General features: G+C 40.6%; 1 protein-coding gene across 1 annotated transcript in view; it reads right to left on the bottom strand.

The window, feature by feature from the left end:
• Window positions 1–27,923, bottom strand: part of STK32A (serine/threonine kinase 32A) — an 86,971-nt gene that overhangs the window by 34,420 nt on the left and 24,628 nt on the right. The window contains exon 3 of the mRNA XM_060092037.1: window positions 20,197–20,370. Within this exon, the coding sequence (XP_059948020.1) occupies window positions 20,197–20,370 (174 nt within the window). The remainder of the gene's footprint in view (window positions 1–20,196; window positions 20,371–27,923) is intronic.

Below are 27,923 nucleotides of genomic sequence, written 5' to 3'. Positions count from 1 at the left end.
TGAGGTTCTTAAAATTGGTTCTGGATTCATAAGCAGTCATCTGTAGCTGTGGCAAATTTTTCTCTGGTTCAGGGTATAATTTGCTAAAAAGATAGAGTGCAAGGGGGTTTCAAATTGCATGTTTCCCTGGCTGAACTCTCAGTATTGCAGACTCCACCCTAACCCCTTTGATGGATTTCATTATTCCAAAAATTATCAAGTCTAAATTCACTCACATGGATTAAAGACCCTTTCATAAGCTGGCTCCTGTGCCAGCCACATGGAGTGCATGGAGTCCCCTAAAAGCTCCCTGCATCCCCTCACCTTCTGCCGTTCCTTTGCCTGAATCAGAGCCCTGAACCACCGCACCCAGAAAATGCAGATTCATCCCTCATCTGTTAGCTCAGATGCCACTTCCTACAGGAAGCCTTCCCTGATTTTCCAGTTCTGAGTCAATGACCCCTCCTGTGTGCTCTGCATGGTATGCTTATCCCATCACAACATTTATCACACTTCTATTCATTTTTTCTCCAACTGGATCATGAACTCCTTGATGGCGGGGATGGTTTCTTGATTAATACATAAACCAGGATATACCAGAGCACTCCAGCACACCATTGAACATTCTGCAGTTTAAAGCTCGAGGTAAACTAGCCATTAGGCTCTTGACACCTCTTTCCGACCTGTACCAGTGAGCATCAGGTAGTGTCTGCCAGGCGAGGAGGAGGCTCTGAGGAGCCCTGCCAGGAAGGCAGAGACTTGGGTGTGGCAAGATGAGCACAGTGATTTCTTGGCCTGAATTTATGAGGGCTTGCTAGGAGAAATCAATTGCTGTGGGTTTGGCACTTTATGAGCTTTCTATTAAATCCCTAGGTGTAATTTTTTTTTTTTTTTTTGCGGTACGCGGGCCTCTCACTGTTGTGGCCTCTCCCACTGCGGAGCACAGGTTCCAGATGCACAGGCTCAGCGGCCATGGCTCACGGGCCCAGACACTCCATGGCATGTGGGATCCTCCCGGACCGGGGCACATACCCGTGTCCCCTGCATCGGCAGGCAGACTCTCAACCACTGCACCACCAGGGAAGCCCTAAGTCTTTAAATTTGTTATAGCCACACTTCGTTATATCCACTACTTTCCCCAGAAACTTCCTTGCAGCTTAAAGAATAATATGGAGATCAGAGAGGTCATAGTTTAAGGTGATATGTCCTACTTCAATCTTATATTCATTTATTTAGCAAACATTTATCTACCTTGATAAGTCACTGTGTTAGGATATGAGAAATATAAAGATAGATGAGACATAGTTCCCTCAGGGATGGGGAGGGTAAGAAAGGTTCAAAAGGAACCATGCCAAAGGGGTTTAAAGTGGTAAAGAGGCATGTTTATTACTAAATTCAGAGAAAGACTATGAGGAAAATCTAAGAAAAATATAAAAGAAAAAGTGGACTTTTAACAGAAAAATAAAGTATATAAGCATAGATTCTAAGTACATAGTTTCTCTAAAAAGTGATGAGGTAACCTCTAAGTCACTACAGGGTGAATGGCAGTGTGATAAGATTGTTTATTCATGCAGTAGGAGAAAGGAAATGAAAATAAACCCAGGTGCTGTATTAAAATTCCTGCTAGAACAAGTTGAGATTTTCTAGTTCAGAATTTTAGCACCACTTCTTTTCTGTCTTCTCCAATAATCCAATAATCCTAAATGGTTTTCTTCATTTAAGGCAATCTGTAAGATGGTTTAACTGGGTAGTTACCAAAACTGGGTATATCTAGGATCACCTGGGGAGCTGAAAACAACATGCACCCCAACTGTTTCCTCACTCCCATTTCCCTAATCATTCCTTTGTCATCATGACAGCCTATCCACCAGGCAGCATGACCTTATATCATATACCTTTTATCACCAGACCCGACCCAGGGATTCTAGACTAATAATATGTAAAACTTCCTGCCTGATGTTTCCACCTGTATGTTTAGCAGCCATGATAAATATAAATATAATATGTCCTAAAGAGAACCTTTGATATCCATCACATCCCACACAAACACCAAAAAAACCCATGAAATTAATACTTGATCTAGTAATTCTACTTCTGGGTATATACCCCAAAGAAGGGAAAGCAGGTATTTGAACAGATATTTGTACACCCGTGGCAGCACTATTCATAATAGCCAAGAGGTGGAAACCACCCAAGTATCCATTGATGGGTGTATAGATAAATGTGGTATATACATATGGAATAGTATTCAGCTTTAAAAAAGAATAAAATTCTGATACAGTCTCTAACATGGATGAACCTTGAAGACATTATGCTAAGTGAAATATGCCAGGCACAAAAGAGCAATTATTGTATGATTCTACTTATATGAGGTCCTTAGAATAGTCAAATTCAGAGACAGAAAATAGAATAGAGGTTCCCAAGGGTTGGGGGGAAAGAAGGATTGATGATTTTTTGGTTTAATGTTTATAGAGTTTCAGTTTGGGATGACAAAAAAGTTCTGGAGATGGACGGTGGTGATGGTTGCACAACAGTATAAATGTACTTAATGTACTTTGTCACTTAAAAATGGTTAAAATGATAAATTTTATGTGATGTATATTTTACTACAGTGAAAAAATATTTATACATAGACACACATTAGAATTACCATCTCCAGCACTACCACCATCATCATATGAAGTCTGCAATAGTATAGTACCTTGTTCTTCTTGCTTCTCCTCTTGTCCCCTGACAATCCATTATCCACATAGCAGCCAGGGTGGTGTTTTTCATTACACACACCTTCCCTGCCTAATGACTCCATTGGCTCCCAACCCACATGGAATAAAATCCGAACCATTTACCCCAGTCTTATATGACCTGTAGGTGCTCTAGTCCTGCGGAGCCCTGAGCTACATCTCATAGCATACTCTCTCTGCCACACACCATGCTCCAACTGCACTGTTCTTCCTGGTCTCCTTCACACGTTGTCCCCTCTGCCTGCAATCCTGTCCCCCTACACCTTCAGGTGGCTTGTGTCTTCTTGTCACTCAGATCTTGGCTAAAATATCACATCCTCCAAGTTCTTTCTTGACCACCCAATCTAGAGTAGTAGCCCTCTCCTCCTCATCTCTTCACCTCCATCTTATTTTCAGCACAGCACTATCATTACCTATTTTCTTCTTTATTTGTTCATTATTTGTTTTCCCCCCAAGTTCTCAGAGCTAGGACATCTTTTCTGTGCTGTTCAGTGCTGTAGCTCCTAGGCTCATCAAAGTGCCCAGAACAAAGTCAGTGTTTAAACAAATATTTGTCAGAAAAATGAGTGAATCTAGTCCCTTGGCTTCTCAAACTTCTGGAATAATAAGCCATGTATTTCTTTTTCTCCTAAGAAGAGAAAAACAAAAACAAAAGAATAAGAACAACGACAACAAAACACCCTCCATGTGCCAGATGCACTGTATTTACTGTTGGCAACTAAAAAAAACCCATCCTTTGCAGAGTGGTAAAGTACACTTTTAGGAACACACACATTCTGTAGAAATCCTTCATTGGATCTTGATTTAATGAAACAGAAAAGTCCAGGTCCTGCTGAATCAGCTGATTCCTACTGTGAAAACTATAAATAGCAGTGTGAAAACTAACACTCCTTGTGGCAGGGTCTGAGGGGCAACTGATATATCTGCTGTTCTCACCTGAATGACTTTAACAAGACATTAGCAGAACTTAATAGGCTAATTACATCCCCTCACTGCACCTACCCTGGAATCAAGTTGCTCACCCTGCAATCTGATATGGGGTGTTGTGAGAAGAGGGAACAGGAAAATCAGTGTATCCAAATCAAACTCAGCTTCTTCAGTGTCCCACGGCTTTCTGACAGGTCCACAGTTTGGATTTAATTCTTTGTCACATAATGCTCTCCTGGATTGGGTCCTCTCCCAGTTCTTGAGAGGGGGAAAATATACGTATAATATTTTATTTATATATTTATATAATGTTATTTTATAATATCATATTTATCGTGCATATAATATATTAATTACAGTGTTACATGAAGGCTATTGGTCACATAAACAGACCCATGTTAAGAAAAGAGAGGTTTGGGGGTATGAGAGTGTGATGGGAAATTGTAAGCAAAAACATGTAATTTCGAACAGGAGACAGAAGTGAAAAGCTTCCAGGATTGGATTAGTAAGGGCCAGGTATCATCCTCCAACTTTCTTACCACCTGGATGCTGCTGCTTTTTTTTTTTTTTTTTTCCTCGGTACGCGGGTCTCTCACTGTTGTGGGCTCTCCTGTTGCAGAGCACAGGCTCCAGACGCGCAGGCTCAGCGGCCATGGCTAACGGGCCCAGCCGCTCTGTGGCATGTGGGATGCTCCTGAACCGGGGCACGAACCCGCGTCCCCTGCATCGGCAGGCGGACTCTCAACCACTGCGCCACCAGGGAAGCCCCCTTTTTATTTTTATTTTTTAAATTGAGACATAAATGACTATTATATCAGTTTCAGGTGTGCAATATAATAATTCAATATTTGTGTATATTCTGAAATGATCACCGCACTACATCTAGTTAGCATCTATCACCACACATAGTTATGAATTTATTTTTCTTGTGATGAGAACTTTTAAGATCTACACTCTTAGCTACTTTCTGGCTACTTCTTTTTGTTGTTACTCAATGCCAGCCTTTCCCACAGTTTGTTCAAGGTAGTATTAGTTACAGAAGCCATTACAAGGAAATGAAGTAAAGAGACTGAAGGCTTTCAGGCTGTGTTGGTAAAGGACCTCCATGTCCAAGGGAAAAGATTGATTAGCAATGCCTGCCATTGCCATAGGAAGAGGTGTTGGGGCTAGTCCATAAGAGTGTTTTCAAACTGCTGTGCTTCCCATGAGTCAAGAGAGTGGTATAGCTATTATTTATTGTCCATGCTGTGGCAGGCACATGGCAGGCACTTGAGAGACAGCATCTCTCTTATTCTTCGTAACAGCTCCATAACTTAGATATTACACCCATTCTTTTTTTTTTTTTTTTGCGGTACGCGGGCCTCTCACTGCTGCGGCCTCTCCCGTTGCAGAGCACAGGCTCCGGACGCGCAGGCTCAGCGGCCATGGCTCACGGGCCCAGCCGCTCCGCGGCATGTGGGATCTTCCCGGACCGGGGCACGAACCCGTGTTCCCTGCATCGGCAGGCGGACTCTCAACCACTGTGCCACCAGGGAAGCCCTACACCCATTCTTGCAAATGAAGAAGGGGGAGCTCAGAGATGGTTCAAGATTTTAAGTAACAGACAGAACTGGGATTACAACCAAAAACTGCAAGGTGCAATCTTAGTTTATATCTCAAACGTTCATATCTTACTTCCTCTCAGGAGAGAGAATGTCCTAACATACCCAGGGGTCTGGGGTGTGGTTGAAATTGGTCTGCAGCAAGTTTAATTTTTTTCATAATTTCTATTGTATATTTGAAAATCATATAGACTTTGCACCCTACTCTATAATATATACATATCTCTTTTAATATAAAAGTAAAATTCCACCTTTCTTATTCTGGATAAATGTGTTGTTCTAGGAAGGTGAATCCCCAGCAGTACAATAGTGCAGACATTCTAGTTTGAGAAGTATGACCATGTACCACCATCCCAGAAACTTGAGATTTTTAACCATTTTGTAGTCTCTGGAGGCAGAAGGTTTAGATGACAAGGCTTCCTGCCTTACAGTTTAACATTAGTCAATGCTCGTTCATCACCATTGTTTTCCTTAATTTGGATTCACACAGCTAGAATCCTAGGTCACATTTATGCGTTCTGCACCCAAGGAGACAGGGACACAGAGTAAATCACTCTGCCACAGAGACCAGCCTAACTCAGGGCTCCTGGGTCTTCCACTCAAACCCAGGAGGTTTTAGGTAAAGAAATGTACTAGTTAGAGGCAGGGAAAGAGTCTGCAAAATAAGAGGAACCAGAAAGGAACAAGACCACTTGTGGTCCGTTGATGGTAACAGATAAAGTCTGTCATCTGGATGCTGGTGGGGGCACAGGAGCAGAACCTTAAGGGGCCCCTGCTGGGCCAGGAGTTAGCACTTTAGCTGCTAGATCAAGGAAGCTGGTGGGTGAGAGAGCAGAAAACAGGAGGAAGGGGTGCAGGAAAGGGATTGGGTAACAGGAAGGCTCAGGCAGCAGCTCTATCAACCAATACAGTGAAATACAAGAATCTCAGTAGTTTTACAATGGGTATGTCTATACCAGTATATGGACTAAACATGTGCCTTATATATGCTATACTGTATTGTACTGTGTAGTGTGTTTGTGTGTGTGTGTGTAGAATACAGTTAGTAATCACAAATGTTTCTATCCCTTCCCAGGCATTACTAGGTTTATTTGGGAAGCAGTAGAACCTAGATGTTAAGAGTGGGGCTCTGGAGTTAGATGACCCAGTTTCAAATCTCAGCTGAGAACTTGCTAGTTCTGGGACCTTGGGCAAGTTATAACCTTGTATAATGTACATTGTGATTGCCCTCCTAACGTGCCATTCTTCATTCTCTTAATCATTTCAGTTCTCATTTGGTTATTTAACCTCTCTGCCACACACACACACATACACATATACACACATGCTGTAGTCCCTTTGTTTGGGGGAGTCTATCCCACGCTTGACTGTAGGAGACGGTTCTGTGACTAAGGCCTAAGCTAGTGAGAGTTATGCTACTCCATAGTCCTGGTTATTGGTTCTGGGATGGGCTGTAACGCTATTTAAGCCATTAAGTAGGAAGAAGAGTTAAGCTATGGGCTTCTGAGGAAGAAGTGTCCTTGCTGTCCTGGGGAAAGCTTCCAGAAGGTGTGTGATTCATTGGATTTAAAGGAGTTAGCATAGAGTCCTAGGCTGAGGTGTTGGATCAAGATAGCCTACAAGTATGGCATACATCTGGACTTGCAAGTATCATAGAAGAATAAATCCCCTTTATTGATTAGTCTCATGTGAGTTAGTTTTCTATTGAGACTAGAAACATGTTTGGTAATATGTTTCTGAGACTCGGCCCCCTGAATCTATAAATCGAGGACAGCAACAGTATCTGCTTTATAGAGCTGTTGTGAAGATTTAGTGAGATGGCACATGTAAAACTTTTAGTTTAGTATCTGGCACATAGTAATTGTTCAACTGACTTTCAGAAAACATTGAACAAGTAATTAGGAAGTGTCAGTGTAGGAAGGGCTAGATGGCAAGAAACTGGTGTTAAACTGAGAACGATAAATGCTGAATAGCTGTTTTCAACTATCATGGAACCATTGTGATGTACTCATGATGATAGATCTCACTTAATGCAACAAGTGAGATAAGGATAAGCCTTTTAAATACTTTACTCCCTATTATCCTCTAACAACCTTATGAAGTAGGTATAATTATTACCCTTATTTCATAGATGGGACCACTGAGGCACACAGAGGGCTAATTCCAGGAACTACTGCATTGTCATCCACTATTATGAGAAGAGTCAGGATTCCAGTTCATGTTTACCTGACACCAGGAGTGATATTCAAAATACTTAACAAGGAACAAACACTAATCACAACAGGGCACCGACCATAAGGAATCCTGGAGGCTAGAGATAAATTACCAGTAAGATTACGAGTGGGTGACGACTAATAGAAGCCCTGTCTGACTTGACACCTTACTTAGTTCAGCTCCAATGGGCAGCAGGGGAACCATGAGGCTGATTGTGAATCAACAGAAGGAAGAACTTTCTAATACTTCAGCATGTCTAAAAATGAAATCATCTACCTTACGTGGTAATGAGTATCTCACCTCTGAAGTGTTTAAAAGCTAGGAAGACAATTCCTTGTTGGAGAGGTTGTGGAAGAAATTCTGCCTTTGGATGTAGGTAGCACTTGATCTCTATGTTAATCTTCACTCTAACATCCCAAGGTTCTGTAATAGCCCATAGCTGTTTTCCTACTGGCAGGAAAATAGTATGGCTTCCCTTTATTAGCCATCCCTGACTTTCTGAGCAATGTAGTAAGGGCTTGTCATATTTTTCCTGCTTTAATATATATGACATTATTTTTTATTTTTTATTTTTTTTTGCTACGCGGGCCTCTCACTGCTGTGGCCTCTCCCGTTGCGGAGCACAGGCTCCGGACACACAGGCTCCGCGGCCATGGCTCGCGGGCCCAGCCGCTCCGTGGCATGTGGGATCTTCCGGGATCGGGGCACGAACCCGTGTCCCCTGCATCGGCAGGCGGACTCTCAACCACTGCGCCACCAGGGAAGCCCCTATATATGACATTATTAAATCTACTTCACAAATTAGTGAAATAGATCTCAGGGCTTATTAATTTTCCTAAAGTCATACACCTAATAAGTGGACGAAGCCCCAAACTGAACCCTGATCTGACTAGTCCAAAGCCCCTTACCCTGTCTACTATGTCATACTCTGCTTTCAAATGAGAATATTGTGTTTTCTTAATGGTTGTATTATAAGATAAATGTGTAATTTTGGTGATGATGTATTCTAGAATATGAGAAGGAACAGTATGTTTTCCCCATAGTTTAGTGCAAGGAAGGTAATGGAAGCAAATGGATATAGTGTATCAATATTAATCAATAGCTATAAATTTATTGAACACTTTCTATGTAGGTGTTGTGCATATGTTAGAATTTATCTCCACCACAGCCCTGTATTTATGTATAGGTTTCTTCATTTTACTGATATAGCAAATGAGGGTCAGAGATGCTAAGTAACTTGCCCATGGTTGCCTCTCTTGTAAGTGGAAGAGCCATCATATAATTCTAATGAGATCAGTCACTGCTTATGACGGACACCTTGCAAATAGCCTTGCTATGGGCATATGATTATCATGGTGGACAACTACATGATCTGAGCATATAAAATATCTTCATATTATTCTGTTTACAAAGGATATGACTATATGTATATATTTGTATATTCCTATACATCTAGTGATAATTCTATAAAAGATTATCAGTATATATTTAATGCTCAACCAAATAAGACTAGAAATAAACAAAACACATTAGATTACCACTGGGTTTTTATTTTCTGCAATACTTTTCTATATTTCCCCACAAATTTCTAAAATAAACATGCCATCTTTATCGATTTGAACCAAAGTATTACATAAAAATCTTATTATAAGATATTACATAATATCCTCTCATTACTTTTATCCATGAAGACACTATTTTTTTTTCTTTTAAGTACCAGCCTAATAGCTAGAACACATGATTTCTTATCTTAGCCTTCTCTCTGATTTGCCTTGTGACCTTGGGCATATCACTTGCTTCTCTGGGCCACAGTTTTAGCATCTGTACCGGGGTTGACAAACTATGGCCCATGGGCCAAATGTAGCACATCATCTGGTTTTGTATGGCTATGAGCTAAGAAGGGATCCTACATTTCTAAATAGTTGAAAAATAAAAAAATGAATACTATCTTAAGACACATAAAAAATCATGTGAAATTCAGGTTTCAGTGTCTGTAATAAGGTTTTACTGCAACACAATCATGTTCATTTGCTTACATGTTATCTGGATGCCTTCACTCTACAATGGCAACGTCGATGAGTTGTGACAGACCCTATAGCCTACAAAGTCTAAAACATTTGCTCTCTAGCCTTTTACAGATAAAGTATGCCAATCCCTTACCTACAGAGGGAGCAAGTTGAACTAATAATCTCCAGGCTCTGTTTTGCCCTAGTATCTAGAATAGCTAATGGATCCCATTCTCTATGATTTCCCTCCTTATTTTCCTACCACCCACTGTGAATGTTCTATCCTTATCTCCAAACTGATTACAAATTCAAATATGTCCCCTCTCCTGACTGGCTCTGTATTTTCATTAAAGCACAAATACGAAATAAGTTTGAACTAGAGCCTTTGTTAGAGCATGGTAAGACAACCTGATTTCGGCTCACCTCTCCTGTGGCTTCTTGAACCACGCTCCCCCTTTCTCACATGTTCCAACCACAGAGGCCTCTGTTCTGCTCCAGGACACCTAACAAACTTCCACCTTAGAGCTGCTTGTCCTGCAAGGCTTGGCTCAAATGCCACCTACTGGCGAGGCTTCTTCGAGAGCAATGGCCCTCACCCCCAACTCTGTACTTTTTCTTAGATCCTTGTTTATTTCCCATAAAGCACTCAACAGAATCTGTAACTAACATGATTATTTATGTATTTGTTCATTGTTTATGTTTCTGTATTATATTCATTGTCCATCTCCTCAACCAAACTGTAAGCTCTAAAGGGACAGAAACCAGGTTTTTATTCTTCAAAAACTCTTCATACTAAGTGAAGTAAGTCAGACAGAGAAAGTCAAATATCATATGCTATTGCTTATATGTGGAATCTAAAAAAATGATACAAATGAACTTATTTACAAAACAGCAATAGAGTCACAGATGTAGAAAACAAACTTATGATTACCAAAGGGGAAGGGGGGAGGGATAAATTAGGAGTTTAGGATTAACATATACACACTACTGTATATAAAATAGATAACCAAGAAGGACCTACTGTATAGCACAGGGAACTTTACTCAGTATTTTGTAATAACCTACAATGGCAAAGAATCTGAAAAAGAATAGACTTATATATATATAGATAGATAGATAGATAGATGCACACACATATACACATATATATGTGTATATATAAACTGAATCACTTTGCTGTATACCTGAAATTAACACAACATTGTAAATCAACTATACTTCAATAAAAAATTTTAAAAATATACATGTGAACAAACAAAGTTGTTAATAAATAAAAAAAAACCTCCATTCAAGAGCTGTGTGTCTGGCACATAAATAAGTCATCAATACTACCTGTTAAATGACTAAACCTGAAAGGATGAAGCTTCAGCTTTGTACTAAAATGTAGGCTAGGCAAAGTAAAATTTAATTTGGACTAAGTTACAGGTTGCATATTAACGAAACTCTTGACCTTATAGAAATTATTAAAAGCTCAGGACCAGGCGAGTTAAATGTTAACCTGTAAGCGAGCAGCTCTTTGCCTTGTTCACGTGGGTTTTCACAAATGGGTGCCCTCGTGTGAGAAGCACAGTTTCAAAGCTCCTTTCGGAACTGCCTGACGCACAATACAAAGCAGGCAGAGCCTCCTGTTTTCACAATGTGTAATTCATGCTCATTCATTATTCGGTAGCTTGGGAGCAGGTGCTGAATAGAACGTACCAACCTAATACCCTCATTACTGCACTGCCGTTTTGTTTTTGAGGCTCAAATGGCCCTTCTGCCATGGGAGTTAGGAAGAGAAAACATTCGCAAGGGCTGGTGAGCTTCTGAAGAGAAGATTTACCAAAACAACAAGCAAGGGCATTTTCTCAACCACTCCACAGAAAATGGCAGTCGGAAGCCAAAATCTATTATCCCACTGCAATAAACAGAAAATATTATCAATACATTGGGAGGAAGAAAGGCAGCATCACGTAGAGCGTGAACAATACAAGTAATCGGATCATCTATAAGTATTTTTAGACTTTTAATTTCATCATCCTAGACATGCTGCTTTGGTAAATTGGAAAAGATTTCACTTCCCTTAGAGATATGTTAAGTGCAAAACAAAACTCCTTGGACTAGAGAAACGTTATGAAAAAGTCAGAGATATCTGAAATATCTCACCAAATCTGAAATATGAAAGTAAGCAGAGACAGTCTCTGGGCAACATAAAATAGCTTACCATATACTAAAGCTAATGGGTTTGACTTAGTGAACTCTCTCTCGGGTTACTGTAATTTTATAAACAATTCTAACAAGTTTTGTTCTGGCCCTCCATCCCATAATATATTTGAAGCAGCATATCAGGAGTGAAGTAGAAGCTGCTCTGAGTAGTACGTGCTAGAGAAGCAAAGAATGAAATTTCAGCACCTAAAAAAACTGTGAAAACTTACTGTCTTCATTTGCCAGGGCTGCTGTAACAAAGTACCTCAAACTAGGTGGCTTAAAAAAACAGAAATATACTGTTTCATGGTTCTGGAGGCTAAAAGTCTAAATCAAGGTGTCATCAAGGCCCTCCTCCTTCTGAAACCTGTAGGTGAGGGGTCTTCCTTGCTTCCTCCTAGCTTGTGTTGGTTTGCTGGCAAACGTTAGCCTTCCTCAGCTTATAGACACATCACTCCAATCCTTCATCTTCACACAGAGTTCTCCCTGTGTCTCTTCACATCATCTTCCTTCTGTTTATATCTATCTCTATGTCCACGTTCCCTCTTTTGATAAGAATCCCCGTTAGATTGGGTTAGGACCCACCCTCATAAACTCATTTTTACTTGATGACCTCTGTAAAGACCTTAATTCCTAATAAGGTCACATTCTGAGTTACTGGGGATTAGGACTTCAACATAGCTTTTGGGGGGGACACAAAATTTAACCCATAACACATACCAACTAAAAATGTGTATCTAAGCTAGTGTTTGTTGCTGTTGGGTAAATAGCACTAAATAGCTCATCTGATCTTGAAGAAGTCTATTACGTTCATAAGAATGAAACTAAAAGAGCCTATCTTAAGAGCAGGATCTTTGAATCAGTTCATCCTACTTTTGAATGTGGCCTTAGTATACCAACTGTATGGTACTGGGCAAGTCACTTAACCCTGTCATAGTATTGTTGACTATCAGACTAGGCAGTGTGTGCAAAACGCTTGTTAGTGCAGTGCCTAGTTCTTGGTATATGCCCAATGAATGACAGCTCTTCTTATGCCATTAAGAAAATGAGATAGGTACTTGTAGTATAATTTAAATGGTGAGCAGAGGGGAGTAAACACCTCCAGGAATTAGAAAAGCATCTCTCCAGATGACTCATTTCCACAGGCTTCAGAAACCTGGGGTGTCACTGTGTGGACAAGTTCATTCATCAGAAACTCATCTGTCACTCAGTGATCATTGACTAAAATGATTAGCTGCAGAAAGATCTTATTTTTTCCCTATGAATGATCATCCCAAGAAAATAAAATGTGTTTTCTAAGATGCTGCAGTGTGTATGAGTCAGACAAAAAGACGAAATCTCAGCCTTGAAGATCTCTGCCTGTAACAAACTGAAGACCTTCGTTAAAACAAAGAATTTGGGCTCACAACTGAATTGCAAAAAGGTCTTGATTATTAAATGTGTTAAAGGCTGATTATCCCACCTCACTGTTACATGCCCTTTGACAGTTCATTTCGGTCATGGGGCATTGCTGGGGAGAAATGGGTGCGTGGTAGAGAGTAGAAAGTCAAAGAGGTTATACTTTGAAGAGTGTCATCCTATCAGCCCCTATCAGGGCTGAGGGGAAATCACCCTAGACTCTTAGGTATGAAAGAACCATTCCTGTTCATTTGGCCAAACCACCTCATTGCTTCCTTGACAGGGATGTCCAGGGTTATGTTTACGGTCATAGAGGATATTGATGTCGGAGTCAGGCATAGGAAAACTTGTTTAGAGGAAGTATGGTAGACAGACTTTATGGTGCCCCCCATGGTCCCCACCTCCTGCTGTTCATGTCTTGTATCATCCTCAGCCCTTGAGTGTGGGCTGATTGTATGATTTGCTTCTAACCGACATTACACAGCAAGGGTGATGGGAGGTCGCTCTTCTTTGTGAGCGATTGTGTTATGTAATTTTATTCAATGTCTTGCTAGCAGACTCACTCTGGAGTCTTGGTCTCCTCACTGAGTTTGAGGAAACAAGCAGAGTCCTATAGTCATGAGGCAATGAATTCTGCCAACATCCCTACTGAACTTGGAACTGGACCCTTGCCCAGTCCAGCCTCCAGAAGAGAACCCAGTTCTGGCCACCACCTTGATTACAGCGTTTCTGAGAACGCAGCTAAGATGTGCCCAGACTCCTGGCCCAAAGAAACTGTGAGATAATCAATGTGTGTTATTTTGAGTCACTACATCTGTGGTGGTTTCATTACACGGCATAAAAACTAACACAACATGGAGGAAAGGCAGTATGGAGCCCCATACACTGTAGACACACAGTGGGGATAAATTAAAAAGATGCTGAAGACAACTTTATCCGCAGCAACCTTTACCTTCCACGTCCACCCAAGGAGCACGTGTATATTCTGTCCTCATTCATTTGTTCAGTCACTGATGTATTTAGCAACCGCTCTGGATTAGACTAGAGATTAGATTAGAGATTAGAACAGGAGTGAGAAGTAGGGCCTCAGTTTAGGAGGGAGAGACCACTTCTTATAAAGAATATTGTGAGCCAGGGGCTACCACTAAAAGTAGGATCAAGACCACTGTGAAGATGCACTGAGTGTGAGTGATGTGTATGGGTGGCACAGGATACACACATAACTGCTTATTTCCTTTGTAGTAAATGCCACAGAATTTAAACACCTTTCTGGTACGAGTGTTGAATTGTTTACTTGACTCCCTTTCATGCTATATTATCAACTCTGGATGACGGGGAAGTTGTCTGCCCTTTCAGCATTGAGGGTCAGCACCGAGAACATTGTCTGGCAAACAGATACTCAAGAAACAGTTCTTGAATGAATATTTTTGAGAGAGCATATCCCTAAGTTTTTTTCTTCACCATCAAAATGCTGATTTCTAGAAGAATGATATAAACACCTGGCAAGCAGCTACTTCAGTCCAAGAGGGGATGTGCAAAAACTAATTCCTTTGTGTATTTTATGGAGGCTCCGAGATGGACTGGGTGTTAGTTAACAGTTTCTATGATTATAGCAGAGAAGATAAAGGTGATGAATAAAAATAGCATCCTATTCTTTTTTTGACAATCATGAATTTTCTTTTATTCCTACTTCAGCGTATCTGTAATCAGTTGGAGATGAACTTTTGCAGCTCACTCTGTTGCACCGCTATCATTGATACCAATGGCCTAATTAGATTTTTATCTTATTCCTGTAGGAATTTAGAAAGCAGTTAGTTATAACTTCATTAGAGTGAGATAGTTCTTAGAATGACGGAAAAAGAAACATCCTCTCAAATGGTATTTTGACCAAGATGACTTACTATTTAACTGTCCCAAACAATTCATCTCATTAGATTAAATCTGTAATTGAGTCTTTAACATCTGACAAGGGAAGGAATACAAATTTGTCATTAGACTGTAATAATTACTTTCTATCACTTTATTCACTGGAGAGACTGTGGCAATCAACAAATCAGAGTACTATCCCACAGGAAGGATTGTAATGAGTTTAATTTTCCTTATTTTTAAAAATAAAAGCAAATAATCACGGTATCCATATCTTAAGCTCTTCATTCACCGATGTAATGTAAGTAAAGCGGAATATTGAACAAGGAAATGGCCATAATTTGGAAACTAGAGCTGATTTTCAAGCTATAGTCATAGAAAAATGTTTGACTTCCCACCCAATAAGAAATATGTCTAATTGCACAATTCGAAATTAATGATTACTGTGCAATCCTGTGTCTTTCACAGCTATAGAGAAAACAGATTGTAAAAGTGAAAAAAAATTAGCTAAATATTCTACATATTTAGGAAACTACAAAAAGTCAAGTCTGTGGATTAAAAAAAATCCACAAACAAAATAAAACAAAACCCCATTTAAGTCTCATTTGGAATTTAGGCAGAAATAGCATTTATGGCATTTAAAAAAAATAACTAAGCTGGCCATGCTGGCAGGAAAAACAATGCAAACAAAAAAACTAAAGACAGAGCCTATTCTGTGTTACCACAGGGAGACAAACGAATACTTTCATTTGGAATACAGTTCCCCTTACACAGACTAAACTCTCCTTCCTGCTTTTAAGCCCTCTGAGCTCAGAAGAACCTTGTTTCGTTACCCCAAAGCATCTTCCCTACTGAAGCACTTCAGTCTTTCTCATCCAATTTAGCTTCTAGTTTTAGGCTCTTCTGTTGTCTGTTGGCTCCATTTGCATCATCTTCACTTGTGCAGCCAGACAGCGGGTACCTGAAGGCAGGTGGCCGTGCCCCACCCTGTACCACACCCTCCTCAGGGCAACAACAGTGCTGAACAGCAGTAGGTGTGGAGAGTGGCTAAGAGCTCTGCATATCCTTCAAGTGTAGGTGGCCTCACCTACACGTTAGCCAAGTGATTTTCTGAACCGGAGTTTCATCAGCTATAAAATGAGGACGATCACACCATCAGCCTCTTGGACTTGTGGGCGGACTGAGTGAAATAATTCACAAGTGTTTAAGCAGAGCACCTGGTACCCAGGAGTCCCTCAGTCAGGGCAGCCTATTACCGCTTCTGCTCTACACATATTCGCTGACCACCACAGGTAATTTGGAACCTTCTACCCTGTCCAGAGACAAAATGTTTTGTTTGTTTGTTTGTTTGTTTGTTTTTTGCAGTACGCGGGCCTCTCACCGTTGTGGCCTCTCCTGTTGCGGAGCACAGGCTCTGGACGCGCAGGCTCAGCGGCCATGGCTCACGGGCCCAGCCGCTCCGCGGCATGTGGGATCCTCCCGGACCGGGGCACAAACCCGCGCCCCCTGCATCGGCAGGTGGACTCTCAACCACTGCGCCACCAGGGAAGCCCCAAAATGTTGTTTTGAAATTAGGAAGTCACATATTTTATATCTGCACTTTTATGCAGATGATCTTTCCTTGCCTGGGAAATCTACTGTATTCTGTCCTTTTTTTTTTTTTATTCACATTTTAATACCTTAGAACTCAGGTTGTGTCTTACAATCCAATCCTCTAAGTAGCTGAAAGATGTTTTGTTATCATAGATGCCATCAAATACAGCAGGAATTCTTCAGATTCTTTGGAAGAAAGAGATTTAGAAAGAGAATTACAGTACTCAGAAGCCTCTATCTCTTCTTCTATGTTGCTCTTCACGCTTTTAACTCTGCCCCAGGAGCCCTGAAGCTGGCTTCAGAGTGCCACCACTATTATCCTCTAAATGCCGTAGACAAAGGGACACTGCTTACTTCACCATGTACATGTCTTTTAAGCCATTTGATACCACTTCACAAGGAAATCACTTCACATTGATAGCTAGTAGTCTGAAGGCAGAAAGTCCTGGTTATTAGAGCTCTCTCACAATTAAAATGCCTATTTGGTCATGGCTGTCTTGAAAAGCCCTAATGAGGTTGATATATGTTCTGATTTTTCCAAAACACTTAGGAGTTTTGCCCGTTGTCCCAGCGTAATTATTAACACAACTCCTTTCATTCTCAGGAGTACCCTGGTTTGGATGATAAATTATATGATTACCCAATGTGAAAACCAAGGTAGGTCTGAAATTTATGGCTTTAATGCCTTCTAGTTTAATTTCGTCTTTGTTATCTGTAAAGCTGGGCTTTTAGTCAATCTGTCATCCGTGTGGTTCGAGCAGTGTTCATTCCTTCAGATTTTTGTCACACACTGGTTACACAGTGAGAAGCACATCATGCATGGCCCCAACTCAGGGAGTTTACAGTTTAGCACAGCAGACAGACATTAGGTAATTACATACCCAAAACATCACAACTCCTCAGGAGAGGTACAAAATGCTACGACTGCCTATAAAATATAATGCATGGGGAGGCAAGGTAGGACATATGGGCAGTAGAAATACATCTGGATTGTTTTCTGGTTTTTTTTTTAACATCTTTATTGGAGTATAATTGCTTTACAATGTTGTGTTCTGCTGTATAACAAAGTGAATCAGCTATACGTGTACATATATCCCCCTATCTCCTCCCTCTTGCGTCTCCCTCCCACCCTCTCTATCCCACCCCTCTAGGTGGTCACAAAGCACCGAGCTGATCTCCCTGTGCTATGCAGCTGCTTCCTACTAGCTATCTATTTTACATTTGGTTCTGTATATATGTCCATGCCACTCTCTCGCTTTGTCACAGCTTACCCTTCCCCCTCCCCATGTCCTCAAGTCCATTCTCTACGTCTGCATCTTTATTCCTGTCCTAGGATGCTATCTCATTTTAACCCAGCATTCATAACGTCATGGTGTTTGCCTCCCATTCCTCTGCCATGAGAAGGAGACATTCCAGTACAAAGAGGCCCTCTGAAGACGGGCACTAAGTAGTAATTGTGAGTGTGTAAAGGGCAAGGAGCAGAAACTTAGTCCTTGGTTTCTTATTCAAGTGGCAAAACCATGATAGGAGCAAAAGAGAGTGAGGGAGACAAGGACAGAAAACAATGCTATTTGGTATGGTTATGTTCCTTGGGGGTGAAAATTGTATCAAGTTTTCTGTTTCGTTTTTCTCCTGTATTCTTCTTGGAACATGGTTCTAAGCACTTGGCAAAAATGCTCAGAGCATCTTGACTTGTGATGACTGAGAAAATGAAGCTCAGAGAAAGAAGGCACAGAACTCAGATTCAAACAGAGAAGGGAGAAAGTTACAAGGTGGCCTCTGGTGATGTTGGCTTTTCATAGTCCCTGGCTTCTGCCTGAGATCTGCAATGTCAGCACCCCAAACAGACTGTGGGTTGGCAATTCGGGGGAGGATGAGTGAGCATGAAGACCCTGACAGGGACTCTATAGCCTACAAATACGAAAAGTTTCTCCTCGGAAAGAACTAGGCGCGAGGTACCAGAAAGCCACTATGGGAGAAAGATCGCTTGTCAACAGGATTCCAAGTTATTGACAAAAACACCAGGTGTGTAAATTTACTTCCGAGATCATACAGGATTAACTGGTCTGCTTTCCATTTATCCATTGCCTGAAGAGTATGTTTCCAGTACAAATGGGCCCTTCCAAAGATAGAAAATTAAATAATAATTATGTAAGCACCAAGGCCAAAAAGAAAAAAAAAAAAAGGATTGGTCCACAGTGCTTGCATGGAGAATCTATAAATTATGATGTTACATCTTCAACCACAGGCCCTGTACTAGTCCTGATAAGTTCTAGATAAATGTCAACTAGTGGTGGGCAAAAATTTTATCTAGACAAATTTTCAGTAAGTGAGACATAATTAAACTTAAAAACTCAGCAGATTCTTCTAGGATTAGAGATGACAGTGGCAGAGTCACATGTTGGTTGTTCATTTAACAATGTAAAATTAATTAATGTATATATTTCATATGTGTAATTAATGCAAGGTAGTATAGTAGACAGAGCTCTGACTTTAGGATCAGAGAGATATAGATTTGAATCCCGGCAATGTCAATTGTCAGGGTCTCTCCTTGGCACATCTTTGAGCCACACATTTCTCATCTGTATAATGGGAATAGTGTAATGAAATGTGGAGTCCTCTTTGAGTTTTGAGAATTTAACAGGATAATATAGGAAAGTACCTAGCAGTACCTGGCATATAGAAAGCCAGGTAAATAGTAGCTGCTTTGATGGTGATTAGGTTCAAACTTCTTATAAGTAACCTAGATGATACTTTAATGCCTCCAAGTCACAGAATCTCATATTTAATACTGGTCTGACTATACCTGCTCAGCTCACTTGTCACTTATTACAGAGATCAAGTGAGATATTATATAGAAAATTACCATTAGAACTACGAACTTCTTGGGCTTCCCTAGTGGTGCAGTGGTTGAGAGTCCGCCTGCCGATGCAGGGGACATGGGTTTGCGCCCCGGGTCCGGGAATATCTCACGTGCCACGGAGCGGCTGGGCCCGTGAGCCATGGCCGCTGGGCCTGCACGTCTGGAGCCTGTGCTCCCCAACGGGAGAGGCCACAACAGTGAGAGGCCCGCGTACCGCAAAACAAAACAAAACAAAAAAACTACGAACTCCTATATAAACATAAAGTATTATCCTTTTCTCTCTGTTGTCTGTTTGGGTTTATAGCTACTTGTGTTATTTGTTTGTCTTTAACACAAATGCCCCAAGTGAAGGAGATACATTGCTTTTGCTGACTTCTGCCTTCAGCATGCCCACACAATAGGGTAGATGACAGGCAGATGCTAGGACTCAAATTTTCTCCCCAAAGAATTTTCTTCCTACCCATTCTATTTCTTTCCCTTCATGCACTTCCTCCATTTCTTTTGATTAATTCATTTATATTTATTAAGTTCCTATATGTCACCTTTTCTTCTCTTTGTCTAGGCTTAGTTATAAGCAGCACCAACACTCACTAATTCTGGTCTTGTTGTTTACAAACTGTGACCTTGGGCAGACTAAGCTCAATGTGCTCAGTTTTTGGGTTTTTTTCATCTGAAAAATGGGGACAGTACACCTCCCTCCAGGGATGTCGTAAGAATTGAGTAAGAATTAGATGTCACGTTCAACAAGGACCTGTTGAATGCTTCAGGTTGTGCATTCCCTCCTGTGCATTCAGACCAAGGCTGTCCCCTTGGACTTGACTGACCTGTGAATGATGCGCTGGCTCTGCAGGTAGTCCAGGGCCATGGCCAGCTCACAGATGAAGAGCTTCACGGTGTCTTCCTGGAAGCGGACATTCTGCTGCAGGTGATAACGCAGGTCCCCGCCCAGCAGGAGGTCCACCACCATGAACATGTCTTCCTCATCTTGGAAGGAGTACCTGGAGGGGAATTAGAAATGCAAGTGGGTTAAATACATTTACACACTAAAGAGGCCCAGAGGCAAAGGACACCTTACAGATCAGAGCAGAACTTTCCTAAGCTAAGGGTTCAGGCTTTGGGAGTACTGGTCTATTATTCACTCCAGGCCCTCAGTTTCCACATGTGTAAAATGGGAATGATAAGAAGATCTTCCACATTTGATCATAGTAAAGACAAGATATGATGAGTATAATATTTAATGTCATTCCTGGCATATAGTAAGAACCCATTAACTGGAGGTCTACAAAGCTATAAAGCCCAGGATATAAAGAACACCCCATTTATTCACCTATTATTAACGATCATATCCTGAACACACTGTTGTAGGAGGTCCATAAAATATGAGTTACAAGCCCTCCTTGAAGCACCTCATGCTTATTTTTCCACACTAACAACTTCATTGCCCAGCAACATTATAACAAATCATGAACCACATAAATGATAAGAAAAAGATATAAAAAGGGCAATAAAGAAGTAAGTGCACAGTACAGGGCAGTAATTCACTCAGTCCCTGGGATAAGGAGGGAAGGGAAATCTACTCAGCAGAGGAGAAAACTGAGTTAAATTTTGAAGGATGGTGACAGTAATAATAACTACAAAATAAAGCCAACATCTCTGGGGCAGACTCTAAAGCACTCCACAAATGTGGTGTCATTAACCCCACAATGCTGTTCTTACGCTCCCATTTTACAAATGAGGAAATCAGGGCCCAGTGAAGCTTAAGTAATGTGCACGAGGTAAAACACCCAATAAATGGTAGAGGTGAAGGGGTCTCCAGGTCCAAAAGTAAGATTTGAGAGAGGAAAACAACACGAATTAAGCACAGACATGGGAAAGAACACAATGTGAGGGGGGAAAGGAAAATAGTTTGGGTTTGTTGGAACAACAGGTGTTAGGGGAAGCTTGAGCCTGGGGAGAAGGAAACTTGAGCCTGAAGAGAAAGACAGAGGGCAGATCCCATGACAGGAGCTTGTTCACGAGTCTGTGCACGTTGGAAAGACGGTGAAGAGGTTTAAGCAGGACGTATGATCAGACGGGGACTTCACACTTGAAGGAGCATGGGCTGGAGGGACGGGAAGAGGAAAGGAGACACAGGCCAGCAGAATTGGCCTCTGCTGTCTGCAAGGAGTCTTCTGTAAAAATGCATTCCAACTGCTATGACTTGTTTTGTTTTCCTCAAAGCACAGACATGATTTCTAGTCACAAAAAGCTCTCTGTATCAGCACTATTTCGACATGTTTCTTTTGACATCATGTCACTGAGATCGTATTTTCAAGTTTTATTTGAATCACAGAATGAAGAGTCTGCAGAGCAGTGCCCAGGATGCAAACGAATTCCTAGTGACAAATTCTTTGCTTAGGAAACAAACATAGAATATCAATGATGGGAGAACTGTACTGAGTACATTTTCTTCTTTAGAGTGATCATTGTGCTAGAGGAGGAAAGGACTTGCAAACAAAAGAAAAAAGAGAAATTCAATGAAGCATAAATCTGAGGCTGTAACATTCTAATGAAGACTAGGTCCTCGGTGTTTACTTGTTCAGTCAATAAAATTCTGTTTACCACTGAGGACTGATTCACACAGAAGATGTCAGAAATTAAGCTCTTAGGGGGAGTTTAGACAGAAACACGGGAAGTGCTTGTAAAAATGTGGGCAGCGCATCCTTGGTATTGTCTTTTAGGAAGTGTTATTGTTCACCTCCTTGCAAGGACTGGCTGGGCATCTCTGCCATAGGTTTAGTGAGCACCAGGATATGTTCCTGAACCTGGGCTATTTGGTTCAGAATCCTCCCAGCTGCACCACTACACGTTATATCCATTGTGTTTTACACATCTTTCAGGAAGTAATAATGTGCTAGTTATACGTAACCCTGCCCGGGGTCTATTGCACTTAAGCTGCCCTTAGCTAATATAACAAACAATGGTGGCTCATGGGATGTGAGCAGTGTCTTGTTGGGATAGCTGGCAAATGAGGTGGCTGAGAACTGGGTAGCAAAAGAAGGGAGAAGAGAATGCTAACCATGAACGTAACTCGATGCCAATGGATACAACCCAGGCAGACTGGGTTCGCATAGAGAGCAGTGATTGGCTGCATTCAGCTCCCCACTGGAGGCAGGCGGAGGTCCCAAACCCGCTGACAGAGAAGAGGACTCCTCTCCCATTACTCTAGTTAACTCGAAGTGGGGGACAAGGGTATTATTAAATTCACCCTAAGTGAACGAGCATTTTTATTGCAACTTGGGCTCAGCGATTTTTATTCAAAGAACAAACTGATAAAGGTGGCAGTTGTGTCAAGTTAGCGACAGTGTCCGGCCACACGGGGGATTATTAGTCAGAGAAGAAGCAGCCCAGGCAAGAGGCAACACGCTTCCCTTGCCCAGTATGATTTTAAATTAATTTAATCATGGAGCCAGTTGGCTGTTAAGAATCCTTTTTCCCCTTCGGCACATCAGACCTGAAGCCCTCTATCACAGATCCTAGACTCTCAGAGGGAGAGAAGATAAGATTTTAATTTCCAGAACTATATCCAGTAAAATATGTGGGCACAGCACAGTTTGGTAATAACTAGGATATGAAGATTCATATCATAACCTGATTTTTTTAAACCTAAAAGTGAAAGAGCTTCCCTACACCTTGGCCATTTATCCCATAGACTCAATGATGCATTTCCATTACTTTAAAAAAATGCTATGTCATGGCTTATTTGTTAGTTGACAGCTCCAAAATTAGTAAATCTGGTCCCACTGCATGTGAAATGCATTGTAAAGTCTGCTCAGTAAGAGCGGAGATAAGTAACAAAAGACCACCACCCTACTCCACCCAACTCCATCATATTGCCATAGACTATACACAGCTCTCTCTGTGTAATGTTTAACCTCTCCAATCCACGCGGGCCTCTCACTGCTGTGGCCTCTCCCGTTGCGGAGCACAGGCTCCGGATGCGCAGGCTCAGCGGCCATGGCTCACGGGCCCAGCTGCTGTTCGGCATGTGGGATCTTCCCAGACTGGGGCACGAACCCGTGTCCCCTGCATCGGCAGGCGGATTCTCAACCACTGCGCCACCAGGGAAGCCCCTTGGTTATCTTTTTACAATGTGAGTTTTATGTTATTCAGCCCCATAAAACCCCTTTTCCTCTTTCCATGGTCCGCAGGACCCTGTGTGGTCTGGCCCTGTTTACTTTTCCAGACTTAGTTTGAAGACCTTTTCCTTCCATTACTCAACTAGCGGTTCATGCCCCCTCCAGCTTTAGAAGACTGTGATATGGTATGACCTTGCCTGCACGCACAATGCTGTCCACTACCTGGTTATTGTCTCTTCCTCTTTCAGTCTCAGCCCAAAGGACACTTCTCACAGAGACATTTCTAACACTCCATATCAAATCTTGTCTCCCTGTTATACACAGTGCCATATTCTTGTTTGCTCAACGTATCATACTTTGAAAATATTTTCCTGTATGCTTTTGGATTAACAGCTTTCATTCCCACTCTGCCATCAGGAAGCATGCCTGCTTTTACTCATCCTTCACTCCTCGGTCCCTGTATGCCTCCTGAAATGTAGACTCTACAAACAGCTGTAGAAAAAGTAACAAATTCATGAATGAACTAAAAAAAGGAAAGAGAAAAGCAAGATTAAAACTCAGGTTTGGGTGGGTCTGACATATATTCGTTAGGTTCTATTTTTAGAAAGTAGCATGGCTACCAAATCAGTCACTCACCTTCTTGAAGCTGTCTCATGCAGGCCACTTTGAAATAAATCTGAATTGGAGCACTGGAAGAGATCTAAAGTATTTTCCAATGGAGGGTTTTTCAAATTGTGGCTCATAATGCACTAATGGTTGTGAAATCAGTTTGGTTGGTCCTAACAAGCATTTTTTTCGAAGAAATAAAATAGACTGAATAAAATAAAATAAATGCTATTAACATATAAGGCCAAACATTGTTTTTGTAAATATAATGTGTGTCTCTGTGAGTATATCTACTGGGTTGTGATGAAAAATAGATTTCTTCCTGTGGGTTGAAGATAAAAAAAGCTTGAAAACCATGACACTAGGGCAACCTGCTGCTTATTCCAGAACTATTGTATCAAATCCTCATTCAGACTTTACCATTTCTGATGTCTGTCAGTTCTGATGTCTCCATCTAGCAAAGCATGGGAAATGCAGGACAAATATTATTAGATATTGCTTTTAAAAGCTCTCAGCTTTTGTAGAAAAAGACATTGATTCATCAAAGATGGAATCCATTTAAAAACATATTTAAGGAAAATACAAATGGAAAATGCATAGGCTTTAGGCAGGCCTGGGTTTAAATATCACATGTGAATTTGGAGCAAGTCCCTTAAAGGAAACTGAAACTCTGAGAGGATATTTGTACATTGGAAATGATTTTATGTACCATGTGGCAAAGAGCAAATTAGATATAATGTTTGTAAAGTAATTAGCGCACAGCATGGCTCATAGCATGGTGGTAAGGAACTTGGCCCTGGGGACAGACTGCTTGTGTTTAAATCCCAGCTCTGCCCTTTAACATCTTTAAAACTGGATGGAGCAAGTTATATAAGCCCTCAGCATGCCCATCTATAGCAGTATATACCTCATAGGGCTGTTGGGACGATCAAGTGTAGTTAATACACATAAAGTGCTTAAAAGAGTACATGGAAGTACTTGGAAGAAAGCTATTATAATTACCTTTCTTCTTCCACCCATGAATGTAATATAACTCTGGTATTAAGCAGATTAACTTGTTTTATGCAACTGTTTCCTATTATTTTATATGAGGTAATTATATGAAGATACTGATTGATTTATAGTTGATTTACAATATTGTGTTAGTTTCACATGTACAGCAAAGTGATTCAGTTATACATACATATGTATATCTATATTTTTTTGATTCTTTTCCATTATAGTTTATTATAAGATATCAAATATAGGTCCCTGTGCTGTATAGTAAATCCTTGTTGTTTATCTATTTTATATACAGTAGTTGTGCATTTGTTAATTCTGTACTCACAATTTATCCCTCCCCCTTCCCCTTTGGTGACCATAAGTTTGTTTTCTATGTCTGTGAGTCTGTTTCTGTTTTGTAAATAAGTTCATTTGTGCTATTTTTTTAGATTCCACATATAAGTGATATTATATTTGTCTTTCTCTGACTTGCTTCATTTAGTATGATAATCTCTAGGTCCATCCATGTTGCTGCAAATGGCATTATTTCATTTTTTATGGTTGAGTAATATTTCATTGTATATGTATATATATACCACAACTTCTTTATCCATTCATCTGTTGATGGACACTTAGGTTGCTTCCATGTCTTGGCTATTGTAAATAGTGCCACTATGAACATTGGGGTGTATGTATCTTTTCAAATTAGAGCTTTTGTCTTTTCTGGATATATGCCCAGAAGTGGGATTGCTGGATCATATGGTAACTCTATTTTTAGTTTTTAAAGGAACCTCCATACTGTTTCCCATGGTGGCTGCACCAATTTACATTCCTACCAACAGTAGGGGAGGGTTCCTTTTTATGAATATATTTATTGTCAGTGGTATAATCAACATGATTACCATGAACTGAGCTCTTACTATGTGTCAGATACCATGCTAGGTACTTTATGTATATTACTGCATTTGATTGTTACTATAAACCTGTGAGGTAAGTAATATCTTTTTTTAAAATTTTCATTTATTTTTTTATACAGCAGGTTCTTATTAGTTATCTATTTTACACACATCAGTGTATACATGTCAATCCCAATCTCCCAATTCATCACACCACCACCATCCCCACCCCCGCTTTCCCCCCTTGGTGTCCATGCATTTGTTTTCTACAAATCCCCACCCCCGCTTTCCCCCCTTGGTGTCCATGCATTTGTTTTCTACATCTGTGTCTCTATTTCTGCCCTGCAAACCAGTTCATCTGTACCATTTTTCTAGGTTCCACATATATGCGTTAATATATGATATTTGTTTTTCTCTTTCTGACTTACTTCACTCTGTATGACAATCTCCAGGTCCATCCACGTCTCTACAAATGACCCAATTTCTTTCCTTTTTATGGCTGAGTAGTATTCCACTGTGTATATATACCACATCTTCTTTATCCATTCATCTGTCCATGGACATTTAGGTTGTTTCCGTGTCTTGGCTATTGTAAATAGTGCTGCAATGAACATTGGGGTGCATGTGTCTTATTGAATTATGGTTCTCTCTGGGTATATGCCCAGTAGTGGGATTGCTGGGTTGTATGGTAGTTCTATTATTAGTTTTTTAAAGAACCTCCATACTGTTTTCCATAGTGGCTGTATCAATTTATATTCCCACCAATAGTGCAAGAGGGTTCCCTTTTCTCCACATCCTCTCCAGCATTTATTGTTTGTAGATTTTTTGATGATGGCCATTCTGACCGGTGTGATGTGATAGCTTATTGTAGTTTTGATTTGCATTTCTCTAACAATTAGTGATGTTGAGCATCCTTTCATGTGTTTGTTGGCAATCTGTATACCTGCTTTGGAGAAATGTCTATTTAGGTCTTCTGCCCATTTTTTAATTGGGTTGTTTGTTTTTTTGTTATTGAGCTGCATGAGCTGCTTGTAAATTTTGGAGATTAATCCTTGTTGATTCGTTTGCAAATATTTTCTCACATTCTGAGGGCTGTCTTTTTGTCTTGTTTATAGTTTCCTTTGTTGTGCAGAATCTTTTAAGTTTCATTAGGTCCCATTTGTTTATTTTTGTTTTTATTTCCATTACTCTAGGAAGTGCATCAAAAAGGATCTTGCTGTGATTTATGTCAAAGGGTGTTCTGCCTATGTTTTCCTCTAAGAGTTTTATAGTGTCTGATCTTACATTTAGGTCTTCAATCCAGTTTGAGTTTATTTTTGTGTATGGTGTTAGGGAGCGTTCTAATTTCATTCTTTTACATGTAGCTGTCCAGTATTCCCAGCACCACTTATTGAAGAGACTGTCTTTTCTCCATTGTATATCCTTGCCTCCTTTGTCATAGATTAGTTGACCATAGGTGCATGGGCTTATCTTTGGGCTTTCTATCCTGTTCAATTGATCTGTATTTCTGTTTTTGTGCCAGTACCATATTTTGTTGATTACTGTAGCTTTGTAGTATAGTCTGAAGTCGGGTCTGATTCCTCCAGCTCTGTTTCTCTTTCTCAGGATTGCTTTTTCTATTTGGGATCTTTTGTGTCTCCATAGAAATTTTAAGATTTTTTGTTCTAGTTCTGTAAAAAATGCCATTGGTAATTTGATAGGGGTTGCATTCAATCTGTAGATTGCTTTGGGTACTATAGTCATTTTCACACTCATTTTCAATCTGTATGTGCCCCTAGGTCTGAAGTAGGTCTCTTGTAGACAGCCATATATATGGGTCTCATTTTTGTATCCATTCAGCGAGCCTGTGTCCTTTGGTTGGAGCTTTTAATCCATTCACATTTAAGGTAATTATTTATATGTATGTTCCTATTACCATTTTCTTAATTGTTTTTGGCTTGGTTTCATAGT

This window comes from Mesoplodon densirostris, chromosome 3 (genome assembly GCF_025265405.1).
Source record: "Mesoplodon densirostris isolate mMesDen1 chromosome 3, mMesDen1 primary haplotype, whole genome shotgun sequence".
Taxonomy (NCBI): Eukaryota; Metazoa; Chordata; class Mammalia; order Artiodactyla; family Ziphiidae; genus Mesoplodon; species Mesoplodon densirostris.
Note: the sequence above shows the minus strand (reverse complement) of the source record. Positions and strands in the feature narration are given on the sequence as shown.